The 20,491-nt window shown below is 53.2% G+C and overlaps 1 protein-coding gene across 1 annotated transcript in view; it reads right to left on the bottom strand.

The window, feature by feature from the left end:
- The window catches only part of LOC120763302 (fibrillin-2), a 75,352-nt gene that overhangs the window by 52,263 nt on the left and 2,598 nt on the right, over nt 1-20,491 (bottom strand). The window contains exons 2-6 of the mRNA XM_058423582.1: nt 20,397-20,443; nt 17,468-17,563; nt 10,773-10,970; nt 9,496-9,621; nt 3,261-3,386 (exon numbers count right to left, since the gene is read on the bottom strand). Of these exons, the coding sequence (XP_058279565.1) occupies nt 3,261-3,386; nt 9,496-9,621; nt 10,773-10,970; nt 17,468-17,563; nt 20,397-20,443 (593 nt within the window). The remainder of the gene's footprint in view (nt 1-3,260; nt 3,387-9,495; nt 9,622-10,772; nt 10,971-17,467; nt 17,564-20,396; nt 20,444-20,491) is intronic.

The raw sequence follows: 20,491 nt of genomic DNA, 5'->3' as shown, positions 1-20,491 counted from the left end.
GGGATGAAGAACCGGATCAGCTCCTAATCCCGGGGAAGGGCAGGAGAAGCCGGGGGGTGTTCGGGTCCCGGGGCACCGAAGTGCACAAAAACCCCAGGAAAGCAGAAAGTGCTGCGGGAGAGAGGGGAGGGGAAATTCCAGATGGGATTAGAGAGAGCTCCGAGCTGGGGACTGAGCACAGAGGGCTCATTTTGGGCCCATTTTTTGTCCATTTTTTGCCCATTTTGTGTCCATCCTGTGCCCATTTTTTGTCCATTTTTTGCCCATTTTGTGTCCATCCTGTGCCCATTTTTTGTCCATTTTTTGCCCATTTTGAGTCCATTTTGCGTTCATTTTATGTCCATTTTGTGCCCTTTTTCCCCCCATTTTGTGTCCATTTTTTTTCCCATTTTAGGCCCATTTTGAGTCCATTTTGTGTCCATTTTTGCCCATTTTAGGCCTATTTTGAGTCCATTTTGTACCCAATTTGGGTCCATTTTGTGCCCATTTTTTTCCCATTTTTCCCCATTTTGTGCCCATTTTTCCCCCATTTTGGGTCTATTTTGTGTCCAATCTGTGTCCATTTTTTGCCCATCTGCCCATTTTGTGTCCATTTTTTGCCCATCTGCCCATTTTGTGTCCATTTTTTCCCCCATTTTAGGCCCTTTTTGAGTCCATTTTGTGTGCATTTTGTGCCCATTTTGTGTCCATTTTTTGCCCATTTTGAGTCCATTTTGTGCCTATTTTGGGTCCAATTGGTGTCCATTTTTTGCCCATTTTTTGCCCATTCTGGGTCCATTTTTTGCCCATTTTGAGTCCATTTTGTGCCCATTTTGTGTCCATTTTTTGCCCATTTTAGGCGCATTTTGAGTCCATTTTGTGCCCATTTTGGGTCCAATTGGTGTCCATTTTTTGCCCATTTTTTGCCCATTCTGGGTCCATTTTTTGCCCATTCTGGGTCCATTTTTTGCCCATTTTCTGCCCATTTTCTGCCCACCTTGGGGGCAGCCCTGGCCAGCCTCTCACCCTGCCCAAGCTGTACCCCTAAAGGCCTTACAATAAACATCTGCTTCCTTCTCCAGCTCTGCCCGGTCTGGGGGTTGCTGCTCCAGCTGCAAAAAACCACGGGAGGTGATTGCAGCCCCCTAAAAAAATCTGTTTGCTTTGCTGGGAGGGGACCAGGTGCTCCTAAACCCCCTGACGTGAGGCACCGTGGTCACCCCCAGGGTGACAATCTCCCCTCTCCTGCTGCTGCTGGCGATGTTTTAAAAGTGCCCGGGTTATTTTATCCATCCTCCGTTATCCCAGCTGCTCCCTGGATAGAAACCCGAGACCCCGAACTCTCCAGACAAGCTCCTCGAGCAGAGCTGGCAAAATTCGGGTGCCAGGGCAGCAGGAGCTGCGGGTTTTGCCCAAACTGCCCCAAAAAAAAGGAGCTCGGGGAAAAGGCTCGGAGCTCCCAGAGCCAGCTCAGGCGGAGTCAGAGTCCCGCTGCAGCTAAATCAGCTCGGGACTATTTTTAAATCCGGGCTTTCTGATTTTATTTATTTTCGTTTCTTGAAGCTCTTGGTTTCAAGGAAAGCAGGGAGTGTCCACATGGCTCACCCCAGAGCTGTCACACCCCTCCGGGCTCATGGCAGGGGCTGGGAAACAGCAGGGAAAAAAAATTCCATTCCCATTAAAATCTATCAGTTTCCCAAACGGGAGGATTTGGGCTTTGCTTTTTACTCACACTTCACAACATTTTTTCTTTTTTCCCCTCCTGGAACTAAAACATTTAATCCTGCTCCAGGATCCGTGGCTAGAAAGGAATCTGGAGATGATTTTCCTTTTTTTCTTTTTTTTTTTCCTTTTTTTTCCCGGATTCATTTGCACCGAAAGCTGCACCCGACACTTGGCACTGCGCCACCAAGCTCTGCCTGTGCTGTGAGGATTCCTCTTCCCAAATCTCCCCATCCTCATCTTCCCGAAGCCAACTGGACTGTCAGACCTGGCTTCCAACATCCTCCCAACCCTCCTCCTCCTCCTCCTCTTCCTCGCGTCCTCCCTGTGTCCTGTCCCCTCCACAGCCCAAAATCGGGAGAGGGAGAAAGAATGGACAAATTCTGGAGTGGGGGGAAAATTCCGGAGAAATTCTGGAATGGACAAAATCTGGAGTGGGAGAAAGAATGGACAAATTCTGGAGTGGGAGAAATTCTGGAGAAATTCTGGAATGGACAAATTCTGGAGTGGGAGAAATTCTGGAATGGACAAAATCCGGAATGGACAAATTCTGGAGAAATTCTGGAATGGACAAAAACTGAAGTGGGAGCAAGAATGGACAAATTCTGGAGATGGGAAAAAATCTGGAATGGGCAAATTCTGGAGTGGCGTAACCTCCGGAATGGGCAAAATCTGGGAAAAAATCTGGAATGGACAAAATCTGGAGGAATTCTGGAATGGACAAATTCTGGAATGGACAAATTCTGGAATGGACAAATTCTGGAGAGGGAGAAAGAGCAGGAGAATCCGGCCGGGAGCAGGACGAGCACCTGGGAAAAACCCCAACATTTCCCACCCTGGAACAACCCCCAGCTCCCTCTGCGGATGCTCCCGGCCCCGAGCCCGCCCCAGATCCCGATTTTCCCTGTCTGTGGATGTTCCCAGCCCCGAGCCCGCCCCAGATCCCGATTTTCCCCCTCTGTGGATGCTCCCAGCCCCGAGCCCACCCCAGATCCCGATTTTCCCCTCTGTGGATGCTCCCAGCCCTGAGCTGACCCCAGATCCCGATTTTCCCTGTCTGTGGATGTTCCCAGCCCTGAGCCAGACCCAGATCCCAATTTTCCCTGTCTGTGGATGCTCCCGGCCCCGAGCCCACCCCAGATCCCGATTTTCCCTGTCTGTGGATGCTCCCAGCCCCGAGCTGACCCCAGATCCCGATTTTCCCCCTCTGTGGATGCTCCCAGCCCTGAGCCAGCCTCAGATCCCGATTTTCCCCTCTGTGGATGCTCCCAGCCCCGAGCTGACCCCAGATCCCGATTTTCCCTGTCTGTGGATGCTCCCAGCCCCGAGCCCACCCCAGATCCCGATTTTCCCCCTCTGTGGACGCTCCCGGCCCCGAGCCCGCCCCAGATCCCGATTTTCCCCTCTGTGGATGCTCCCGGCCCCGAGCCCGCCCCAGATCCCGATTTTCCCTGTCTGTGGATGCTCCCAGCCCTGAGCTGACCCCAGATCCCAGTTTTCCCCCTCTGTGGACGCTCCCAGCCCCAAGCCCGCCCCAGATCCCGGTTTCCCGGTCTCACCCAGGCAGCGGGACCCGTCGGGGCTGCTGGCGAAGCCGCGGGGGCAGGAGCACACGTAGCTGCCCACGGTGTTGGTGCAGTCGCCGCCGTCGCACACCCCGGGCACGGCTCCGCACTCATCCACGTCTGCGGGGGACAAAAATCCCGCCGGGAGATGCCAAACGTCCCCTTCCCCACCCCGACCCGGGGCGCAGAGGGAGGGATTTGGGGTTCTGGGAGGGGTCAGGGGGTGCTGGAGGCCGTAAAGGGTCTCCAGAATTCTCCCAGATTTTTTTTCTCTCCACAGCTCCTGCCAGCGGGAGTTTAGGGTGGGAATGCTTCCCAAAAAAAAAAAAAAAGGGGTTGGAGCTTGGGAAGGGTTCGGGGAGGTTTGGAATGCTGATCCCTGGAGGAGTCTGTGGCAGTGCTGGCTCTGAGGGGATTTCAGCCTCAGAACCAGCGCTGACTGTTCCCCAAGGGAAAAGCTCTGGAGAAAACCTCTTCTCGAAGGAATCTTGGCCAAACAACCACCCTCTCCCACAGCAATCCTTCTCCAGGTGGGGTTTTGCTGTTTCTCCGGTTTCACTGACGGGATTAGAGAGGTGTCTCCCATTCAACCGTCTTGGGAACACCTCATAAAAGGTGCTGAGAATTAGACAATAAAACTTTTTTTTTTTGGTACTCTTTGCTTTCTGAAATATTTGGAGTTTTTCACGGTTTTTTCGTGCCCTACAGTGACGAGTGTCCAAGCAGGACCAGGCTGTGGCCATCAGCGCCAGGGTGGGTCAGGGCTCGCACTTCCAGATCCCTGTGGGCCCCTCCAGCCCGGGATATTCCACAATTCCACCCTCCAATCCTATTCCACGATTCCACCCTCCGATCCTCTTCCATGATTCCACCCTCTGATCCTCTTCCACGATTCCACTCTCCGATCCTATTCCATGATTCCACCCTCTGATCCTATTCCACGATTCCACCCTCCGATCCTATTCCATGATTCCACCCTCCGATCCTATTCCACGATTCCACCCTCTGATCCTCTTCCACGATTCCACTCTCCGATCCTGTTCCGCGATTCCACCCTCCGATCCTATTCCATGATTCCACCCTCCGATCCTCTTCCACGATTCCACCCTCCCATCCTATTCCACGATTCCACCCTCCGATCCTATTCCGTGATTCCACCCTCCGATCCTATTCCATGATTCCACCCTCTGATCCTGTTCCACTCAAGAGGGGAGGATAAATTCCTGCCCGGCTCTTCAGGGCTCTCCCCTCCCCTGAGCCCCCCGGAGCTGCTCTGGCTCTTTGCTGCTCCCTGAGACAGAAAAGCCCCGAGAGCTCCCCGGGCAGCAGAGCAGAGAGCAGAAAACACCTCCGGCCAAAAAGAGATTTTTATCATCCAGCCCGTCCCGGGTCATTCCATCCCAAAGAGATTTTTATCATCCAGCCCGTCCCGGGTCATTCCATCCCAAAGAGATTTTTATCATCCAGCCCATCCCGGGTCATTCCATCCCAAAGAGATTTTTATCATCCAGCCCATCCCGGGTCATTCCACCCCAGCCCTGCCCTGGGCTACGGCTCACGGAGCTCTGCGAGGGAGGGAGCTGGAGGAAGGTAAAGTTGTGTTTTGGGGGGAAAAAAAGGACAAAAAACCTCCCCAAAAAACCCCCAAAAAAACCCCAAAAAACCACAAAACAACAACAACAAAAAAACTCAACCCAAACCCCAAACCCAAAACAAAACAAAAAGCACAAAGCAAAAAGCAACCAAAAAAAATCAAAAAACCAAACCAAACCCCACTAAAAAACCATACACGCATACACACACACACAAAAAACCCCACAAAAACCACAAAAAAAAACCAAAAAACACCCCCCAAAACAACCCCGAACCAAAACAAAATTAAAAAACCCAACCGAACAAAACACCGAAAAAAAAACCCACAAAAAAAATCAAAAAACCAAACCAAACCCCACCAAGAAACCACACACGCACACACAAAAAAAAACCCCAAAAACCCCAAAACCAACCAAAAACAAAACAAAAAAACCCCAACGAAACAAAACCAAAAAAACCCTACCAAAAAACCCCACCAAAAAAACAAAAAAAAAAAAAATCAAAACACTGAACCCCACCAAAAAAACACACAGAGAAAAAAAAAAAAAAAACCCACAAAAAAACCCAAACCCACCCCACAACACGAAAACAAAAACAAAAAAGTCCCCACAAAACAAAAAACACAAACCACCAAAAGCCCCAAAGTTGCTGTGGCACAGCGGAGGATCCCCGCGGGACGCTGCCCCTGACATCCCTCACCCACCCCCGGGCAGCATCAGGGGCAGCAACGAATCCCATTCCTCTGGGAAAACAAAAAAATAATCCAGGAATCCGAGAGATCCGCTCAAACCTCAGCTCTTTCTTTTCCCCACCTCCCCTTGGAAAAAACTCCCAGCGCCCAGGAGCAGGAAAATCTCCCGTTCCTGCAGGACTCCACATCCCGAGCCTCCAGAACCTGAGCCTTTGTTGTCCTTTCAGTGCTTCCCCACCACATTTTCCTTCTCAATTTTCCCTTTTAAAACTTTTTTTAAATTTTTTTTTAATTTTTTTTTTTGTTTTCGGAGCCGCCCGGGCAGAGCTGACCCGGCGGGATGGGTTCATTCCCCCCAATTAACGCCCGGAGCCGGGCAGGGAACGCTGCCAGCCCCAGCCTGGCTCCTGCCCGGATTTTCCGACCTTTTTTGGGGGGAATTAAAGCGGGATCCTGCGCTCTGCTGCTCAGACAATGGCAGGATTCAAGGCGAAACGTGGATTTTTTTTTTTGGAGCCGGGCTGGGAGATTGGGGTCGGCCTCATCCAATTAAGGCTGAAAAAAGCTGGAAAAGCCAAAGGCTGGAGAGGCTCTGGGAGAGCTGGGGCTGCAGAGCTGTGGGAACCCCAACCTTTCCACGGGCTGGAAAACCGGGATATGATGGGGAAAATGAGGCCTCGGGATCCCTCAGGGGCTCGGTGCCTTCCCCTCGCTGAAAGGAACCCCAGAGGGAGGGGATGGAACCTCCAAACCACCCAAATCCAGGGAAAAGAGCCCAAAACGGAGCTCCTGGGGAGGGGTTTTGCGAGGAGATGGACGGGAGGTGGTCAAGGGGGTTCCATCCCCGGGGAGCTCCCTCTGGCACAGGAGCAGCAGGAAATTCGGGAATTTGTGCCCTGGTGAGGCGAGGGGTGAGGAAAAGAGGCGAGATTCGGAATGCCGGGGCTCGTTCCCTCCGGCGGAACATCCCGGAGAGGCCAAAACCGGGAAAACCCTGGCTGAGGCTGCCGCACACGGCTCGCCCGGAGCCTCCCGCCGCCTTTCCTGGTGTCTCCCCGTGGATTTTTATTTGTCCCTTATCACCCCGGACGGGTTTTGGACGCGGGGCACATTCCTTTGGGAAGCATCCTGGATGAGGCACTATTACCTCACTGATAGCAGCGCAGGAAGAGCCGTTAAAAAGTGAAATTCTTGGCGGAGAAACCCCGGAATTACGGCAGGAAAAGCTTTGTCCAGCCAGAGATTTCCGCCCCCCCTCTCCCCGAACTCCACATCATGGAATTGTTCCCTTCCGTGCCGTTTTTTCCAGTTGCTTCCAGGATAATTTAAAAAGGCCACGGCCTCCTCTTCCGTGTGATTTATGGAGCCGGGTCCCTGGAGCAGCAGGATGTGTCCCAGCTCAGCTTTGATCTTCCCTCTCTCCGCTTTGCACCAGGAATATTCTTGTGCCCAGCAATTTTCCTCCCGCCGCGTTCAGAGCTCAGCTGGATCCAAACCTTCTCCCCGGGCTCTCATTCCCTCAAAAACCTCAACAGATCCCGCTTTTTTCTCCTTATTTCCACCGTTATCCAGGCTGGGATCAGTTCATTCATCCCCAGCCTGGCAATTCCTGCTCTTTTTGCTCATCTTTTTGCAACCCGAGTCCCGATGCTTCCCGAGCCCACCTCGACTCCAGCGGTTTTTAGGGAGCATCCCGACCCAATCCCAGCACTTCCCTATTTCCCAGCCTGCCCGGATCCCTCCGAAAGGGGGACGGCAGCGCCAGAAATTCTCATCATCCCCGGAATACAATGGACAATGGGATAACGCGAGCCACCCTCTGGAAGAGTCCCATCCATCAGGGATCAGCCTGGAACGGAGCGAGCCCGGACTTGGAGGAGGTTCAGGAACAAATCCGGGCTGGGCTGAGAGGACAAGGATTCGTTCTGCTGCTGGAGCTGAGGATCCATCCAGGGAACATCCAGCTGCTCCGGAGACCGGGGCCTCCCTTATCGGCGTGGAATATCTCGCTTTGGAAAAGCGCCTTTATCCTCCGGGAAGCGAATTCCAGGTGTCGGGAGATAAGGTTTGTGTTAGGAGATAAGGAGGCTCCGCCGTTATCTCTGTTCCCTCCCCCGGGCTGCGGGGGATTTATGGCGTTAATGAGGGGACATCGTTAATGAGGGGACATCGTTAATCAGCGAGCCGCGCTCTGACCTCCGGCTCCAGCACAATCCCAGCCGCTGACTTCCCACCAGGAATTCCCTCCCGGCACGAAGCAGAGCTTCGGGGAGCCGGGGAGAATCTCCCGGGGAGGTTTAATGCGGGTTTAAATATTCCCCGGGTGCCAGGCTTGGATGGGGAATCGGAAAACCAGAGGGAAGCGGAGAATTCCCTCCTTTCCCCAGCTGCGAAATGAACCCAGAGCTCCGCACGGGAACTCCCGCTGGGATCCGGAGCCTGCGGCACACCTGGATATAACAATTCCATCCTCTGGATCCACCAAACCCAGCGAGGACAGCGCTGGGAGCAAGGCAGAGATTTTGGCATTTCAGCAGGAATGTGAAGCTCAGGAATTTGATGCTCCATCTGCAGGACCAAATTCCTGACGGATCAAAAGGTGCAGGAAACTCTGAGATTTTTTTTCAGGGAGCTCGGGGCCCAAATCTTCTTGTGAAGATTCCCTGCTTGTGAAATCTTCCCTAAGGAATCCCAAGCCTTAGGGATTCTTCAGGGAATCCCGAGGGTGATTCCACTTTCCTGGGATCCTCCTCACCTTCTGGTGGGGACGTGGAGGTGACGGAGCTGGGAAAGGAGCCCCCGAACCCCGTCCCTCTGGAGCATCCCTGGTTTTGTGCCATTCCCAGCAGGACTCCCAGACCCGAAGGGAAGCCTCCTGTCCTGGCGGCGATCCCAGGGGTGGAGCAGCCCCTGGAACGCCGGAGTTGTCCCTTTTTGGGCAGGACAGGGAAGAGGAGCTGTTTGTGGCCCTGCTCTTCCCGGCGCCGGGGGGGGGAGCGGGAGGCCCCTCACATCTGGAGGACAGATCCAGACAAGGGATTGGGTTTAATCCCGGGATGGGGGGAGATTCCAGCCCTTTCCGCTCCCCGGCCGGCGTGGGAGAGGCAGGAGCAGCTTTCTGCTGCCCCCTTCCCGCTCCCAACCTCGGCCAGGCAAATCCCTGGAATGTCGGCGGATTCGGGGATCTGCTCCTTCACCTGCCCCAAAAAAAAGGGGCTGGTTTGGGTCCTTGGATGTGGCAGCCCTGCAGGAATTCTGTCAGGATTTTAGAGGGAGTCTGCTGGCATCCTGCCCAGGAAGATGCTCGGACACAGATGTTTCCTGGGATGGAGGAATGTCCATCCCCCAGCAGGGACTGACCTCCGGAGCTCCGGGCTCTCTTTGGGAAAAGCTTTCCTGAGGGGCTGCACCCCTCAGGGCACAGAATCCTGGAATGGTCAGGGCTGGAAGGATCTGAAGGATCATCTCATCCCACCTGGCAGCACCCCGGTTCCCGAGCTCTCCCAGAGCTCCCACAGCCAGCCCGATCTCCCGTTTCACGTGGATTAAATCTCCACGGCCCTAACGAAGAGCCTCGAAATTAAAACTTGTCGAATTTTCGAGGCTCGTCCAGACTCAGAAGCCGGCAGAGCGCTGAGCTGAGCCTGGCTAAGCCTTCCAAGGGTCCCTCCTGTGCCGTCGGTCCGTGCTCCCATTAAAATATCCTTTAAAAACCCGCTCTGCAAACAAACCAAACCATTTCCTCCCGCTCTGAGGGGAGATCAGGCAAAGCCTGCTCCTCATTTCCCGGCCTCTGGGAAGCAGATTTAAAAAAAAAACCCTTTTGGCAGGGCTGGCTGGGAAGTGGGATCCAGCCTGGAATGGGAGCTCTCTCCCATCTCCACCTTGGAAAAAAAACCAGGATTTCAAAGCCCCCGGGACGGGGGGAAGCGGAGCCGCCCTTACCTTCACAGCGGTGGCTGGTCTCGCTCTGCTTGTGCCCCGCAGGGCACTTGCACTCGTAGGATCCCACGGTGTTGATGCAATTCCCACCTTGGCAGAGGCCGGGGATGGCCTGGCACTCATCCACATCTGCGGCAGCAGGAGGAGCAGGGGTGTGAGGCAACGGCAGAGGGAAAGCGCATCCCCGCGTTTTCCCGGGATCACATTCCGGAGGGAATTGCCCCCGGGATGAGCAGGGGGGAAGGGTCAGGAGTGAATTCCTGGCTCGAGCAAGAGGGAGACAAAGGTGTGGGAATGCTTCCCGAGGGATGAGCGTTCTTTGGGAGAGGCAGCAGCCCGAGCCAGGACACCCTGCGGGATGGAGGAGCTCCCCCGAGAGCCGCAGCGCGCCCAGGATCTCTGGGATGAAAAGGGCTTTGGAAGATCCCAGGGGACACTCCGGGTCCATGGAGGTGCTCCGTGACACACGGGGGATCTGGCAAAGTTCCACAGAGAGTTCCACAGAGGCTCTACCTTGGCGCTTTTCCTCTCTGGGTTCTCTCTTTCAGGGTTCTGCTTTGGGGCTCTGCTCTTGGTGTTCCCTATTTCGGGGCTCTGTTCTGGGGCTCTGTTCTGGGGCTCTGTTTCAGGTTCCTGTTTCAGCCTCTGCTCCCAGCGCTCCCCACTCCAGAGCTGTTCAGGCCTCTGACCCTCCCCTGTCCCCCCTGTCCCCATCCCTGTCCCCATCCCAGTCCCTGCTCTGTCCTACCCCTGTCCCCACCCCTGTCCCCATCTTATCTCCATCCCACTCCCTGCTCTGTCCTGTCCCTGTCCTTGCTCTGGCCTGTCCCTGTCCCCATCCCTATCCCATCCCCATCCCTGTCCCATCCCTGTCCCCATCCCTGTCCCTGTCCCACCACTGTCCCCATCCCTGTCCCCATCCCCATCCCTGTCCCATCCCTGTCCCACTGCTGTCCCTGTCCCTGTCCCTGTCCCTGTCCCTGTCCCATCCCCATCCCATCCCCATCCCCGTCCCTGTCCCTGTCCCATCCCCGTCCCTGTCTGTCCCTGTCCCTGTCCCATCCCCATCCCATCCCCATCCCCATCCCCATCCCCATCCCTGTCCCATCCCTGTCCCATCCCTGTCCCATCCCCATCCCATCCCCGTCCCTGTCCCTGTCCCTGTCCCATCCCCATCCCATCCCGTCCCCGTCCCATCCCCGTCCCTGTCCCTGTCCCATCCCCGTCCCTGTCCCTGTCCCATCCCCATCCCATCCCCGTCCCGTCCCGTCCCCGCTGACCCTGGCAGGCTCCGGTGCGGATGTTGGGGATGAAGCCGCGCCGGCAGGGGTGCGGCTGTGCCGGGCACATCTCGCAGGGGTGTCCCCAGGCGCGGCCGATGGTGGCACAGCACATGGTCTTGGTGCACACGATGCCGCTCAGCTGGCCCTGGCACATCTGGTTGTTCACCTGGCTGAAGCAGGGCCCGGTGCGGTAATCTGGGGAGGAGAGGGAGAAAGCCGGGGGTTAAATCCAGCCCGGGAATCCCGGGATTTCTGCCCAGCTCCCTTTCCAGTGGGAAAATACGAGGGGGGATCTGAGGTGGAAATCCGGTGTTGGAGGTGGTGGTGGCTCTGAAAGGAGCTGAAAATGGGAAGTCAGGCAAGGAGGCGATTCCAGAGCTGCAATTCCACCCGGGCTGGGAATTTCGGGGATGAGGAAAGCAATCAAAATTCACTTTGGTTACAAAGATCCATCCCTGGAAGTGCCCAAGGCTGGGCTGGATGGAGCCTGGAGCACCCTGGGGTATGGAAGGTGCTCGTGGCAGGCAGTGGAATTCCACGATTTTTATGTTCCCTTCCATCCCAGACTAGTCTGGGATTCTGGGATCCCGGAATCCTCAGACTCTGGGATCCTGTCTCATGATTAATTTCCTCATTTTAACTCTGAAACCTCTCCCGGCAATTTCAGCTTTAAACCCCAGGCACGGCAGGAGCAACCAGCAGGTTTCCCATTCCCAATTAGGATCCTCCCTTCCCTTAAACCCCAAGGATTTTTAACCCAATTTTTGCGGGGTTTTGCCCTCAGGAATGTGGGTTTGTCACAAGGCTCCCTTGATGAGGGATATTGGCACAGCAGGAAGCAAAATCCTTCCGTGGGATTTTTTTTTTCCCCTTCAGCTGGGAGGTGACACAAAAGCGTTTGATCTGCGGCTGGGGGGAAAATAAAATAAAATTTAAAAAAAAAAAAAAACCCCAAAAACACCAATCTTGGAGCACGTCCTGGTGAGCCCAGAAAATTCCCCAGGAAGTGTCTGAGCAGTCAGGTGTTGGTCAGGCAGCTCAGGGAATTTCCAGGCTGGAATTAGGCAGTAATTAGGAACTGCCCCTGACCCCAATTCCCTGCTCCCGGATTAACCCCCAGATGTCCCTGCAGGGAAAGGTTTGGGTTTGATGCTTGGAGCAACAAAAATCTCCTGCGGAGAGGGGTGGGAGCACTGGGAGCTCCAGGTAAACGCGCCCCGAAATCCATGGAAAACGCCCAGGGAATTCTCCTGCCTGGGGAAGAATCAATTAGCAAAGGATTCCTCGTTCCCAGCTTAACGCTGCCTCTGGTCTGTGCGGAAATTAAAGCGGAGGAAATCGGGCTGTGGGTGTCACCGGTAGGAGAAGGATTTGGGAGGGGAAAAAGGAACGCTTTGGAAGTTCCATTGGGGTGAAGGTGATGGAAACTCCCCCCAAAAAAAGGCATTTTTGGGGAATCCGACCAGAAACATGAACAACGACGAGTTACCAAATAACGATCCTTTTCTCTCCTCTTTTTTTTTTTTTTTTTGACCCAAATTTTACCAGTTCCCAGCCCGGTCACTGCGGGGTGAACACCCCTCAAAAAAAACTCAGATTAATCAAGGAAAAAAAACCCAAACTGATGCTGTGAACAGAGAGAAAAGCGCTCAAACCTGCGCCTCCCGCCTCATCTCCCCCAGGAACCGCAGGAATTCCTGGAGAGGGATGATGAATGCGGGATTGTGAGGAGAGCAGCCCCTTTTAAAAAGCCCATAATTGCCCAAAAATAACTTTTCCTATGCAGATGACTCCTCTGGAGGGAATGAAGCCAAGGAAATCGCAGTCTGGAGAGCCCTGGCTGCCTCCCAGCCCCAGCTGGTGCTAATTTTAATGGGCAAATGATTAAATTTTTAATGAGGCACCAATGAAATTTTATGAAGGAAATAGGGACGCTTAGGAGACGTCTGAAGCCTTTCCCAGTCCCTGCATGGGATCCGTGTTCCAGGAATCCTGCTGCAGGTAGCTGTCCTTCAGGGGCTGCCCTTTTTTTGTTCCTTGGAAAAGCCGAGGGAAAGTCGGGATTGCTGCTCCCTCTCCGCAGATCCCTCGGCCTCACAAAAGCAGAGCCCCGGTGGAGCAGCTCCAGGTAAAGTTCCAGTTAAGGGATTGTAGGGAATCCTGAATATGGGGGGATTTAGGAATCCCCCGAGCTCTGAATCCCTGACAATCCCAATGACAATCCCAATGACAATCCCAATGACAATCCCAATGACAATTCCAGTTAAGGGATTGCAGGAATTCTTTAGTATTGGAGAGATTTAGGAATCCCCCGAGCTCTGAATCCCTGACAATCCCAATGACAATCCCAATGACAATTCCAATGACAATCTCAATGACAATCCCAATGACAATCCCAATGACAATTCCAATGACAATTCCCATTAAAGGATTGCAGGAATTCTTTAATATTGGAGGATTTAGGAATCCCCTGAGCTCTGAATCCCTGACAATCCCAATGACAATTCCTGTTAAGGGATTGTAGGGAATCCTGAATATGGGGGGATTTAGGAATCCCCTGAGCTCTGAATCCCTGACAATCCCAATGACAATTCCAATGACAATTCCAATGACAATCCCAATGACAATCCCAATGACAATTCCAGCTAAGGGATTGCAGGAATTCTTTAGTATTGGAGAGGTTTAGGAATCCCCCGAGCTCTGAATCCCTGACAATCCCAATGACAATTCCAATGACAATCCCAATGACAATTCCCATTAAGGGATTGCAGGAAATCCTGAATATTGGGGGATTTAGGAATCCCCTGAGTCCTGAATCCCTGACAATTCCAATGACAATCCCAATGACAATCCCAATGACAATCCCAATGACAATTCCCATTAAGGGAGTGAAAGAAATCCTGAATATGAGGGAATTGTGGGGGCAGGAACTTTTGAAAATATCTGATCAGGAGACCTCGGAATCCTGGAATGCTTGGGCTTGGAGGGGACCTCAAAGCTCCTCTCGTTCCTGTCCCACAGGCAGCGGCACCTCCCGCTGTCCCAGGCTGCTCCAGCCCGGCCTCGGACACTCCAGGGATCCAGGGACAGCCGCAGCTGCTCTGGGAATTCCATCCCAGGGTCTCCCCACCCTCCCAGGGAACAATTCCTCTCCAGTATCCCCCCTAACCCTGCCCCCTGTCCACGGGAAGCCGTTCCCTGCGTCCTGTCCCTCCCTGGACATTCGGGATCAGCTTCCCAGAGCCGCCAGCCCCATCCCAGGGGAAGGAGCCGACCCCGGAGGATTGTTCCTGGTGTTCTCCAGGGGTTTTTCATCCAGGATCGATTGTTCCTGTTGCTCTTCAGGGGTTTTCCACACTGGATCGATTGTTCCAGGTGTTTTCCAGCCCAGACTGGTTGTTCCTGGTGTTCTCTGGGTGTTTTCCAGCCTGGATTGAGTGTTCCTGGTGTTCTCCAGGGATTTTCTAGCCCAGATCAATTGTTCCTGTTGTTCTTCAGGGGTTTTCCACACTGGATCAATTGCTCCAGGTGTTTTCCAGGGTTTTTTCATCCAGGATCAATTGTTCCTGGTGTTCTTCAGGTGTTTTCCAGCCTGGATCGATTTTTCCTGGTGTTTTCCAGGAGTTTTTCATCCGGGATCAATTGTTCCTGGTGTTCTCCAGGTGTTTTCCAGCCTGGATCGATTTTTCCTGGTGTTTTCCAGGGGTTTTTAATCCAGGATCTATTGTTCCTGTTGTTCTTCAGGGGTTTTCCACCCTGGATCGATTTTTCCTGGTGTTTTCCAGCCTGGATCTATTTTTCCTGGTGTTTTCCAGGAGTTTTTCATCCAGGATCTATTGTTCCTGGTGTTTTCCAGGGGTTTTTCATTCAGGATCTATTGTTCCTGGTGTTTTCCAGGTGTTTTCCAGCCTGGATCAATTGCTCCAGGTGTTTTCCAGCCTGGATCAATTGTTCCCGGTGTTTTCCAGCCCCAGAGCTCTCTCAGCCCCTCGGGCCCCAGGGGAGGGGAGGGGAGCAGCCCGAGGGTCTCCTCAGGGGCTCCTTTCTCATGGAATACTTTCTCCAGCTCGTCATTTCCTCACTTCACCCAAACACAGCCACATTCCTCACATTTAACTGTTTGGACTTGTGCAGAAAAGAAAAAGCTGGCGGGGGCACTCTGGAAGGCCAGACATTCCAAGAGCTGGAAAAACACATCCAAAGGAAATTGTAAAGGGAGAACTTTCTCCGAGTTTTCCTGTCCTATTTTATACAGTTTCCTGACGGAGCCTCGGCCCCATGAGACCCGAGGGAGTTTCATGGAGCAGCTCCTGAGGCACAAAGAACAGAGGGAAGCACGGAGCTGGCGGTTCCAGAGCGGGAGGAATGGCTGGGAATGTCAGAGCTGGGGCTGGGAATGTCAGAGCTGGGCTGGGAATGTCAGAGCTGGGGCTGGGAATGTCAGAGCTGGGCTGGGAATGTCAGAGCTGGGCTGGGAATGTCAGAGCTGGGGCTGGGAATGTCAGAGCTGGGGCTGGGAATGTCAGAGCTGGGCTGGGAATGTCAGAGCTGGGGCTGGGAATGTCAGAGCTGGGGCTGCAAACTCCTGGAAGAGCCCTCGGGCTCAGGATTTGTCCCGGTCGGTCTCAGTGCAGGGGCTGGAGTGGCGCTTCCAGAGCTCCAGACCCTTCCCAAGAACTCAGGTGGAAACCTGGCGCTGCCCAGAGTCCCTTGGAAGAGACCACAGCTCCTGGATCCCAGGGAGAAGTTTCCTGGATCCCAGGAAAAAGCTCCTGGATCCAAAGGAGAAGCTCCTGGATCCAAAGGAGAAGCTTCTAGATCCAAAGGAGAAGCTCCTGGATCCCAGGGAAAAGCTCCTGGATCCCAGGGAGAAGTTCCTGGATCCAAAGGAGAAGTTCCTGGATCCAAAAGAAAAACTCCTGGATCCCCAACAGTTCCAGGACTCTGCCACCTCCAGGGAAAGACGTTTTCCCTCCTGCTGAGGCGGAATTTCTTGTGTTTCCTTTGTGTTTGCGCTCCTCGCTCCTCGCCGCAGTTATTAACGCCGAGAATTCCACGTCTGGCAGAACCCAGGACATTCCCCGGCTCTGGGCTGAGATTCATCCCTTCTCCCTGCGAGGAAAGGGCTCCAGGCTCTGCTCTGAGCTCATCCCGCTCCAGGAAAACCCTTGGGAAGCAGGACCGGAGCTGAGCTGGGAGCTGCAGGAGCTGCAGCTGCTGGAGATCTCCCCCCGGAGACCCCCAAGGACACAAATCCCACTGCTCCCAGCAGCCTGGGGATGGAGCGGGAGCCCAGCTTTCCCTCAGGAGGGTGAAGCTGTTCCTGGCTCCCCGTTTTTCCCCGGGAGGTCGGCGCCAGGCACTCACCTGGCTCCAAAACCCCCCCAGGATCCCTCCCCGGCGCGGGCTGTGTTTGCCTTGGCAGGGAGGAGCCGTGTGGACACAGCTGCAGGATTTGTTTTGTCTTCCACACAAGTCTGGCTCGGCCAAATCTCTGCAGGCTTTGTGAAAATTCTCCTTTACGTGAGGAATTTTGTACCGGCGGCCCCAAAGCTCAGCCCCTGCCTCTTCCCCTCTCCGCACACACACACACACACACACACGACGCACGCTCGGATTTTTCCAGCCTTCTCCCTCCAGAAGTTTCTTTCGGGAATTTCCCGCTCTCTGCTCACACGCAGACAAGAGTCTGGGTGCATTTTTGGAATCTCGGCACTTCAGGAGCTCCCCATCTTCTGGAGATGGGGTTTGGGGGAGAAATCTCCCTCCAGAGAGAAACCCTCATAGTTTTCCTGTAACTACAGAGATTCCTGAGAGCTGGAAAAGGGCAAGGAGAGGGTTTAAAGGATCTGTATCTGCCGCAGAACAGAACTGCCCAGAAAATCTGGGGATGTCCCGTCCCTGGCAGTGTCCAAGGCCAGGCTGGAGCAGCCTGGGACAGTGGAAGGGGTTCCTGCATGGTTTTAAGCTCCCTTCCAACCCAAAGCACTCCACAATTCCCTGATGGAGACGGGAACGAGGCAAAGCCGCTCCAGTGGACACCTGGAGGCTTTTACAGAGCTTTCCCTTCTCTGCAGCCAAATCTGAGACTTAAACTTCAGCAGAGCCCTCGAGCGGGGCTCACCCGCACCCTGAGCTCCGGGAGCCGCTTTGGGAGCCCCGGGAATGTCGCTCATCCCCGTGGAATTTGAGTGGATTCCTGCTGGCTGGGCCACCAGCACCCAGCTGCTGTTCCTGTCTCCAAACCACAGGGAAAAACATCCCAGGAAAGGCAGGAGCAGCCCAGATTTGGGAATGGAGTTGCACAGCACGCGCCCAATCCTGGGAGAGCGAGAGGCTGGGAAATCGGGACATTTCCAGGTGCTTTGGGCTCAGCTTTGGGAGCTGGAGCATGGGCTCCGTGTTTCGGTTTCATTTCGGCTCCGAGCCTTGCCAAGATTCCTATCAGAGAGCCGGGAGTGTCCATCCCAGCCAGCGGGAAAAGCAGGAATCCCCCGGCTCAGCCAAACCTCCGTCGTGCCCACAGAGCCCAAAACCCGCACAAACCCAGCAAAGCCGCCCCCGAGCCACGTCCCGGGGAATTCCCATCCCACGGAGCGCCAGCAGAAATCCAACCAAGCCCAGACCGGGCGGAGCTGAAGCCGAAGGGTGAAATCCAGCCCCGGAATGGCAGGGAACGTGGAACTGCTCACCTCTCTCGCACTGGGGCCCGGTGAAGCCGTAGACGCAGGCGCAGCGGTTGGGTCCGATGCACCTGCCCCCGTTCTGGCAGCCGTTCTCACACACGGCTGCGGAGGGAAAAGAGGGAATTCCGTCACTCCTGCTCCCGGATCACCCCCTCAGAGGTGCTGCCGGAGCTCGGGGAGTCACCCCCGGGGTGGTTGGAGAACCAGAGTTTGGAATATCGGCTCCGCGTTCTCCCGCCCGCCGCCTCCGCGCGGAGAAAACAGAGATTTTTGTCCCAATCTGAGATTTTTGTCCCAATCTGAGATTTTTATCCCTTTTCCTCGGAAAAATCGCTCCCCGTTCCTGCCTGAGCCCCTCTCTGCAAAGGCTGTAAGCTCCCGTTGCACTGGGGAGGATTTCCTGCCCTCTGGAATCTCGGTTCCCTCAGGTCAGCGCTGGGGTTTAAGTGGGATGAGCGGATGGAGACAGGAAACTGCACAGAGGGAAAAGTGTGGGGAATGATGGCAGCGGGAACGGGAGAAGGGCAGGATGGTCAGGGATTGAATCCCACGTGCCCAGAGCAAGGAGCTGAGGCCTGAGCAGCACCTGGGTGTTCCCTGACCTGAAATATTCCTGATTTAAAATATTCCTGGTTTAAAATATTCCTGACTTGAAATATTCCTGATTTAAAATATTCCTGGTTTAAAATATCCCTGACTTGAAATATTCCTGGTTTAAAATACTCCTGACTTGAAATATTCCTGATTTAAAATATTCCTGACTTAAGCTCAGTCCCGCTACCCCGAGCTGAAACTCTGCACTCAGGGTTGGAGCCAAAGGAAATTCCCTGATTGAAATCATGGATTGATGGAATCTCCAGAGTGGGAAGGGACCCCCAAGGACATTGCCCTGCACTGACCCCCCTCAGTGCCCAGCTCCTGGCTCTGATCCCAGTTCCTGGGAGCTGGGATGGATCCAGGGGGTGCAGCATTCCCAGCCCTGTGGGGATGGATGGATCCAGGGGGTGCAGCATTCCCAGCCCTGTGGGGATGTCCTGCAGCATTCCCAGCCCTGTTGGGATGGATGGATCCAGGGGGATGCAGCATTCCCAGCCCTGTGGGGATGTCCTGCAGCATTCCCAGCCCTGTTGGGATGGATGGATCCAGGGGGATGCAGCATTCCCAGCCCTGTGGGGATGTCCTGCAGCATTCCCAGCCCTGTGGGGATGGATGGATCCAGGGGGTGCAGCATTCCCAGCCCTGTTGGGATGTCCTGCAGCATTCCCAGCCCTGTGGGGATGGATGGATCCAGGGGGTGCAGCATTCCCAGCCCTGTTGGGATGGATGGATCCAGGGGGATGCAGCATTCCCAGCCCTGTGGGGATGTCCTGCAGCATTCCCAGCCCTGTGGGGATGGATGGATCCAGGGGGTGCAGCATTCCCAGCCCTGTGGGGATGTCCTGCAGCATTCCCAGCCCTGTTGGGATGTCCTGCAGCATTCCCAGCCCTGTGGGGATGGATGGATCCAGGGGGTGCAGCATTCCCAGCCCTCCCGGGATGTCCTGCAGCATTCCCAGCCCTCCCAGGATGTCCTGCCAGGCCGGGAGCGCGGGATGGAGCTGGGAGCTGCACGTAGCCAGGGCTGCACGTCCCAGGCCCGGGCTGCTGCTCCTGAGAATTTTCCCAGGCTTTTGCTGCTCAGGATGAAATTTTCCATCTGGAGCCTCTGCCTCCGGCGGAACTTTTGGGAAGGTTTCAGCGCCGAGGGATGAGGAGGAGCTGAGGGGGAGTTTGGGGGGAATGAGGAATTTTGTCTTTAAAAATCCTCGTTGAGTCGAACGGGAGCGGTTCCCACTTGGATCCAGGGATTGGGGATGTGGGGAGTTCTAATTGATCTAATTGATAAGAGATTCTATCAAAGATGTTGTGCTTATTCGCTTCCTAAAGGCTTCCTAAAATGTATTACATGGTAAAAATATCTATATATAAAATATAAATATAATTTATAATGGATATAATTATACTATAATGTAATAATTGTAATAAATGATAATAAAATAATATATAATTATAGAGATGTCTTATTGGATATACAATGCATAGGTGTATATTATACACCATATATAGTGCATATATTATCTCATATATAATAATATTATACATAATAATATATGAGATATATTATGAATATACTATACATTACATTCTATGTTATGAATATGTGTTATATTAGAATCATGTATAATATTTCATTAGATTAATTCTATCATCTAAAATATAATATATAATGTATGATGTATGATGTATGATGTATGATGTATGATGTATAATATATAATATATAATATATAATGTATGATGTATGATGTATAATGTATAATATATAATATATAATATATAACCCATAACATATTATATATGCTATAAAATAAATAGTATATAGTTTATAATAATATATAATATATAGTATATAATATATATACTAATTAATAATATCTAAGATTATTATATTAGAATAAGATATCTTACCTATATATTCTGTATTACTAATATATTACATATAGATAATATAGCACATACAGTACTACCTATATCTATTATCTATATGTTATAAAATATTGAAAAATCTATATTATATTAATATATTACACATTATACTGGGAAATAAATGGATCCATTGAGTATATCTAATATCTGTATTTCGATATAGAGCTGTCTCTGTGTTGGTCACACGAGAGGGCTGAGATTCCGAGGGGAGGAGAACGCGGAGCTGATGTTGGAGTGTTCCAGGTGCCCTTTCCCTTTCCCATTCCCCATTCCCATCCCCATTCCCCATTCCCCATTCCCCATTCCCCATTCCCCATTCCCCATTCCCATTCCCCATTCCCATTCCCATTCCCCATTCCCCATTCCCCATTCCCATTCCCATTCCCGATCCCGCTCCCGCTCCCACTCACGCTGCCTGCAGTAGGTGCCAGTGAATCCCTTCTGGCACAGGCAGCACCTGTTCCCATCCCCATTCCCATTCCCATTCCCCATTCCCCATTCCCCA

The sequence above is a fragment of the Hirundo rustica genome, chromosome 26, assembly GCF_015227805.2.
Source record: "Hirundo rustica isolate bHirRus1 chromosome 26, bHirRus1.pri.v3, whole genome shotgun sequence".
NCBI lineage: Eukaryota > Metazoa > Chordata > Aves > Passeriformes > Hirundinidae > Hirundo > Hirundo rustica.
The sequence above is the reverse complement of the archived record's forward strand: the minus strand, read 5'-3'. Positions and strand labels throughout refer to the sequence as shown.